We start from the raw sequence: 7,173 nt of genomic DNA, 5'->3' as shown, positions 1-7,173 counted from the left end.
TTTGTGAAGCGTCCATCAATGGTAAGAAGAACGATGGAAATTGGGATTGGAATGATTCGGGAGTGGATTGGATTGGGAGAGGATGAGGATTAATCGGAATTTCGGACTGTGACAATGGTGGAGATAGTGGACGGACATCGGCTGGTGCGTAGTTAGGACATCGAGGAGGACAACAGTGATGCTCGGATTTGGATATTGATGATTGGAGATCGGATGTTTTGGGTTGTGGAAACGAGAGGAGCAATAGAACACCAAATCGGCATAGTCAGATGAAGGAACCTAATGAGAAGGTAAGATTTTAGGTGGCTTTGATCAAGTTTCGATGACTGAAATAATGCTGCGTTCGAAGAGCCATGGATGGTGAAAAGGTCGGCGACAATCGGGATTGGACTGGCTCTAGATTGAATTGGAAGATGATGAGGGCTACTGGAATTTTGATAGCTCGAGTTGGGACAACGATGAAGGTGGTGTTTGGACATCAACTGGTTTATAGCTAGGAGATCGAGGAGGATAACAACAACAAGGATGTTCGGCATTTGGATTCGGAATGTGAGAAGGACAATGGGACACTAGATTGGCAGAGTCGGAGTCAACGGAAGGGAACCAATTTGAAGGTAAGGTTTTAGGTGGACTTGATCAATTACCGACGACTGGGACAATGTCGCGTTCGTTTGTGAAGAGCCATGGATGACGAGAAAAACGGCAATAGTTGGGATTGGAATGGCTCGGGATTGGATTGGAAGGTGATTAGGACCACGGATTCGGATGGCTCGGATTGGGACAACGACAAAGATTTCGTGATTATTAGATAGGAGATCGAGGACCGCAACAACAGATGATCGGGATTGGGTATTCTAGATTGGTAATTGGTGATTGCATACTTTGGAATCTGGAAAGAACAATTGGGCACCAAATCGGCATATTCGGAGTCAAATAAAGGAAACCAGTGGGAAGGTAAGAATTTAGGTGGATTTGATCAATTATCGATGACTGCGAGCATGCTGCATTCGTTTGTGAGGAGTCATAGCATGGTGAGAAGAACGACGACAGTTGGGATTGGAATGGCTCGGGAGTGGATTGGAAGGCGATGAGGACTACGGATTCAGATGGTTCGGATTGGGACAACGACGAAGATGGTGGTTCGATGTCGACTGATTCGTAGCTAGGAGATCGTGGATGGCAACAGCATGGATGTTCGGGATTGGTGATAGGAGGTCAGACGCTTCGGAATGTGAGAAGGACAGTGATTGGCAGAGTCGCTTGATTGGCAGAGTCGGAGTCAACGGAATGAAACCAAGGAAGGTAAGATTTTAGGTGGATCTGATCAATCTTCGACGACTGCAATCATGCCGTGTTTGTATTGGAGGACAATGAGGACTACTCAGCTTCAGTTGGTACGGGTTCGGACAAGGATGAAGGTGGTGATTGGACAATGACTGGTTCGTGGCTAGGAGATGTAGGACGGCAAAAACAGGGACGTTTGGGATTGGTGATTCGAGATCGGATGCTTCGGAATTTGTGAAGGGCCGGAGCAATGGAATATCAAATCGGCAGAATCGGAGTCAAATGAAGGAAACTAATGTGAAGGTAAGATTTTAGGTGGATCTGATCAATCTTGGATGACTGGAATCATGCCGTGTTCGTTTGTGAAGAGTCATGGATGGCAAGAAGAAATGCAACAATAGAGATTGGAATGGTTCGGGAGTGGATCGGAAGATGATGAGGACTATTCTGATTCAGATGGATCGAAATGGGACAACAACAAAAATGGTGGTTGGACTTCGACTGATGTGTAATCAGGAGATCGATGATGGTAACGACAATTGGATATTGATGGAGGTCGGATGCTTTAGATTGTGAATAGGACAGGAGGACACTGGATCTGCAAATTTGGAATCAACTGAAAGAAGCCAATGGGAAGGTAAGATTTCAGGTGGATTTGATCAACTATCGATGACTGGAACAATGTCACGTTCAATGTGAAGAGCCATGGATGAAGAGAAGATTGGTGTCAATTGGGTTTGGAAAGGTTCGGGACTAGATTGGAGGACGATGAGGACTACTCCGATTCGGATGGACTTGTTCGGACAAGGATGGATGGTGGTGATCGAACATCAACTGGTGGACAGTCAGGAGTTTGACGACGACAACAACTGTGATGTTCGGACTCGGATATTGGCGATCGGAGATCGGATGTTTTGATATTTGAGAAGGATATGAGCAATGGAACACCAAATCGACCGATCCGGAGTCAAATCAAAGAAGTCAATGTGGAGGTAAGGTTTTAGGTGGGCTTGATCAATTATCAAAGACTGGAATCATGTCGCGTTCGTTGATGAAGAGTCATGGATGATGAGTGGATCGATGACATTTGGGATTGGAATGGCTCAGGAGTGGATTGGAAGGTGAGGAGGACTACTCGGATTCCGATGGCTCGGGTTGTGAAGAGGACGGAGATGGTGATTGGAAATCAACTGGTGCACAGTAAGGAGATCGAGGATGACAACAACAGTGATGCTCGGAATTGGATATCGACAGTGGAACACCAAATCGATAGAGTCGTAATCAGACGAAAGAAATCAATGGGAAGGTAAGTTTTAGGTGGGTTTGATCAATTTTCGATGTCTGAAACCGCACACTTTGGTTTGTGAAGATCCATGGATGATCGAGAACAATTCGGGAAGCGGATTGGAAGATGACGAGGACAATACGGATTCGGATGGCTCGGATTGGGTCAACAACGATGATGGTGATTGGACTGGTTGGCAGCTAGAAGATCAAGAATGACAACAGTGATGTTCGGAATTGGATATGGAGGTTGGAGATCGGATGCTTTGGAATGTGGGAAGGACAGTGGGACACTAGATCAGAAGATTCGGAGTCAAATCAAAAAAATCAATGTCAATGTAAATATTTAGGTGGATTTGGTCAATTTCCGACGGCTGGAATCATCATGCCGCGTTCGTTTGTGAAGAGTCATGGGTTATGGGAAGAACGACAACAATCGGGATTGGAATCATATGGGAGTGGATTGGAAGGTGATGACGACTATTCGGATTCAGTTGGCTCGGATTGGGACAACGACAAAGATGGTGATTGGACGACAACAACTGGCTCATAGTCGAGGACGACAAAAGCAACAATGTTCGGAATTGTCGGAAAAAAGGATGACGGATGAGGTCGATCCCGCAAAGCACGGAACCACGAAGCTTTGATTGAAATGATAAGATAAATCAGAATAAAAAAAAACAACGACTTTAATTTTCCTTATGTTTATAAATCGTACTTAATAAATTTGTGCAATGAATAATAAATAAGTTAGTCAAAAGCGTTTTGTTGTTAGAAATGAACCTTTCAGAATTTAAAACATCTTCGAGAAAAAAGGTCGTATGCTATGGTTTTTGAAAAAAATTCCTCTTTATTCAGCGAAAACGCGAGCCTACAGTAGTTGCGCTTTTTTTGAATGTATGGCGAAGTCTTCTTCTCGCTTACTGCCCATCTACATTATTTCTTGGTCATGCCGATGAAGTGGCAAATCTAAAAGACCAAAGCTAGAAAATCGTTTGCTAAGATTGTCTCATTTGCTAGAGACTGTCTCACTTGCTGGGATTTTGGCTCGTTTTTGCTCCCATACACTGGGGGTTACATCAAAAGAATGTACATCGAAGGCTACTGTTCAGAAACTTTACGATTTTAAGCGGATTTTCGCAATTTTTCAGAGGTGTTCATTCTTTTCAGATTTCAAATACAGCCAGCGGTAATTTATTGAAAAAAGCCAGAAAAATTAGAAATTGAGGATATTCATTAGCATTACTGTTTTTGGCAATTCTAAACTGTGTTCTAAGTCATCGAGTTAGTTCTTATTCTTGAAGATTCCAAAAATTAGAAAAAAAAATCAGTGGAAAACGTACGAACATAAATAAAGAGTGGCTTACTAATGCCAAATATACACTGCATTTTTTTCAGAAGTCCTATCAACCCCTAAAACTTCAAGCTAGACAAGTCAAGAAAGTTATTCAGGGCCAACTTAATAATAAGGCCCTGGATTCTGCCTAATTCAGAAGCCATTTATTTTTCTTCACAAAAGAAGGGAAAATTAGGACCATATTGAGTTCAATAATTCGTAGAATCAGTATGAAGTCCCACATGAAATTCTGAAACAGAGTGCATTTTTTTCAAGTTCTAACCTTAATGACACGCAAGTTCTAACCTTAATGACAGGCTCTAGATAAAGAGAATTCCTAATTCACATTCTAACCATCATGACACTCCAGAACCATGTCCGATGAAGTGCACGTATTGAAAACTTTGAAGTCGATTTTAACAGAAACACTACATTTATTCAAAAACTATCAACATAAACAGAAAACTAATTTATACTGACCAACAATAAACCGGAAATTGTTCACCGATGTGCTGATAAATAATTCATGAGAAAGTTTTTGACAGGTCCCAGAGAATTAAATGCGTTCAGGCCAAACGCTCGAGCAGCAACAATCGCGGGCGCATCGGTACGGTAGATTCGATTTAGCAGATCGACAGAAACCATAACGGGCAGATTATGCTTCTGTGCAGCTGAATCGTATTCTCGAAGATATGTGATGCTTCCGATATCTGCTCCTTCTCGTACTGCATCTCCAAGTATTTTGTCCAGAATTTGTACATCGCTCCAACCAAGATTCACACCTTGTCCTACAAAATATCACCGTAATGAGAACCAGAGATTGTGCTAACCTGCAAGTGGATGCATTCTATGAGCAGCATCCCCAATCAACGCGCATCGTGTGGTGATATAGCTGAATTGAATGAATTACTGTAATTGAATTTCTCTCTTAAATACCTATGTGCATTTCCAAAGCCAAGAGGAAACGATGCTCGACTTTTGTCTTGAACTGAAATGATGTGTGGAGGTGTAGTTCCTTCTGCTTTGCGTCCAAATGTTTCTGTTCGGAATGGATTCATTTTGTTCAAAGCGAAGATTGCCTGATTCACGTATGGCAGCTGGTCGTCTTGTGAGAACTGAAATAGTTTCTTTTTCGGTCAGATTTAGGAAATTCAAAACTAACCAATGCAGAATTAAGTTCATCTACAAACTGATCAGCTGGAAGTTGCTTTAATCGTTGTGCTTCTTCGGGACTTGTGGACCACGTCAGACCAGAAATCGTATCGGAGAGAGGGAGAAGGGCAACAGGACCGAGTGTGGTGAAACGTTGCCAAGCGGTTTCGTTCTTTCCATTGGCGGTCTGAAGTATAGAATGAAATAGTATAGTAACATCATCTAATGCTGACCTCAATATTGACTATTCCAACTAGTCCATGCTGATTATAATTGAACGTAGTGTAGTCGACATTCGATGCATGACGAACTTTCGAGTTGACACCATCGGCACCAATCTGAAATTACTCGGAATCAATGAAAATTAGTTGCTATAGTGATGTTACAAAAATCGGAACTGTGGCCGTGGCCGAAGGTCTCACAACGACAACTACAGTAACCCGGGCTCTGAAACTAGCGGTAAAGACCTACTGATAAACACAGTGCAGAAAAATATGTTGATTCAATGCACTAGATTCAATGCACTCAATTTCCTTTTACAAACAAAAATTGGCAAAATCTCGAAAAATCACTTCTGGTCCTTTCCTGGACACTTCTGAAATGTTCTCGAATCCTTTTTTCTGAATTCCCTCCAAAACTGAAACTCCGAAAAATTTTTCGAGAGAAAAATTGATTTTTTTTTCTTTGATTTTTTGCTAAATTTTTAGACCTTTTTAGGTTTTTCAACTATTTTCAATGATTATTTTCCGATTTTCCCGGTTTTTTGTCTGAAATTTGATGGAACGGTGTTCCGGAAGATTACTGTAGATTACTATATTCTATAGCTTTTTTTTCACGTTACACAGTTGAAAAAAATTACAAAAGGAAATTGGTTTTCTACAGTAACCTACAGTATTCTTCACGAAAACCGTTCTATCAAATTTCAGTTTAAAAATACCGGAAAAATCGAAAAGGAATATTTGAAAATGGCTAGAAAACTCAAAAAGGTCTAAAAACATTGCAAAAAATCAAAGAAAAAATCGCTAATTTTTCGAGAAGATTCGAGAAGTTTCCAGAAATAAACGAAAAGCAATTTTTTTCTACACTGCGTATGTCAGTAGATCTTTACCGCTTGTTTCAGGGCCTGAGTTACGGTAGTTGTGAGACCTACGGCCACATGCGTTTCGGTTCCACACTTTTGTACCAGAATAATACTTACTAAAAGACTTGTCTCGATAACATCTCCATTCTCCAATTTAATTGTTGCCATATTCTCCAATCCGTTCGGAATGAAACAAACTTCAACTTTTGCTCCAGTTTTCACATCGACATTCTTATAATCCGCTAGTTTTTCATAGAGGGATCCGACGATCAAATCGTTTTCAATAATATATGCGACCTCTTCATTCTGGCCTCTTTCAAATTCAATTTCCGACGTTGAGCAACTATCGAAAACGAATAATCGATTCACTTTCTTGGCACGATGTGAATTGATTCGTTCCCACACTCCCAGTTCTAGAAGATAAAGTTTGATAATTATCATACTCGCAAAGGGGCGGGTTTCTCAAAAACTTCTCGCCCTGGGCCGGTCCATATCGGACCGGGTTTCCAGTAATTTTTTCCTGTTTATAAAAATTTTGGGGTCAGTTAAAAATATGAAAACTTCTGCCAAACAGAAAGTTTGCAAACAACGGAGTAAAGATGATATTTTACCAAAAACATATGCAAATTTTCTGAAAATTCAGTTTTTTTCACATGTGAAAACCCCGGGGCTCTGATGTTTCAAGTATGGTAATTTTTATGCCGCGTGTCNATTCACGCGAATCACACGACGATTGGTGATGATGTGACGGAAGAGATAAGAGATGAGAGACGCAGAGAAATTGATATGGGCGAAGATAGGAACATCACAAGGTCTACTATACTGTATACAGTGTCTAGACAATAAATTTCGATGAAAAATTTCGAAAAAATCTAGTTAATGTTGGCAGAACTCTTGTTCTGTTATCTTCAAACTATGACGAAAGATATCATAACAACGCTAATAACAGGACCCCCCCCCCCCGCCACTCTAATTTTTTACTTTGAGCCAATTTATCTCGATTTTTATGAAAGATATAAAAAAGTTGTCAACTGAT

General features: G+C 40.9%; 1 protein-coding gene across 1 annotated transcript in view; it reads right to left on the bottom strand.

Annotated features, from left to right (window-relative positions):
• Positions 1-4,405: 4,405 nt before the first annotated feature.
• Positions 4,406-7,173, bottom strand: part of Cbr-coq-6 — a gene marked incomplete at both ends in the record, with an annotated part of 3,387 nt that continues 619 nt past the window's right edge. The window contains 6 exons of the mRNA XM_045237985.1: positions 4,406-4,692; positions 4,735-4,796; positions 4,841-5,019; positions 5,067-5,243; positions 5,290-5,394; positions 6,255-6,550. Of these exons, the coding sequence (XP_045096732.1) occupies positions 4,406-4,692; positions 4,735-4,796; positions 4,841-5,019; positions 5,067-5,243; positions 5,290-5,394; positions 6,255-6,550 (1,106 nt within the window). The remainder of the gene's footprint in view (positions 4,693-4,734; positions 4,797-4,840; positions 5,020-5,066; positions 5,244-5,289; positions 5,395-6,254; positions 6,551-7,173) is intronic.

This window comes from Caenorhabditis briggsae (genome assembly GCF_000004555.2).
Source record: "Caenorhabditis briggsae complete genome, chrV, whole genome shotgun sequence".
NCBI classification, from domain to species: domain Eukaryota; kingdom Metazoa; phylum Nematoda; class Chromadorea; order Rhabditida; family Rhabditidae; genus Caenorhabditis; species Caenorhabditis briggsae.
Note: the sequence above shows the minus strand (reverse complement) of the source record. Positions and strands in the feature narration are given on the sequence as shown.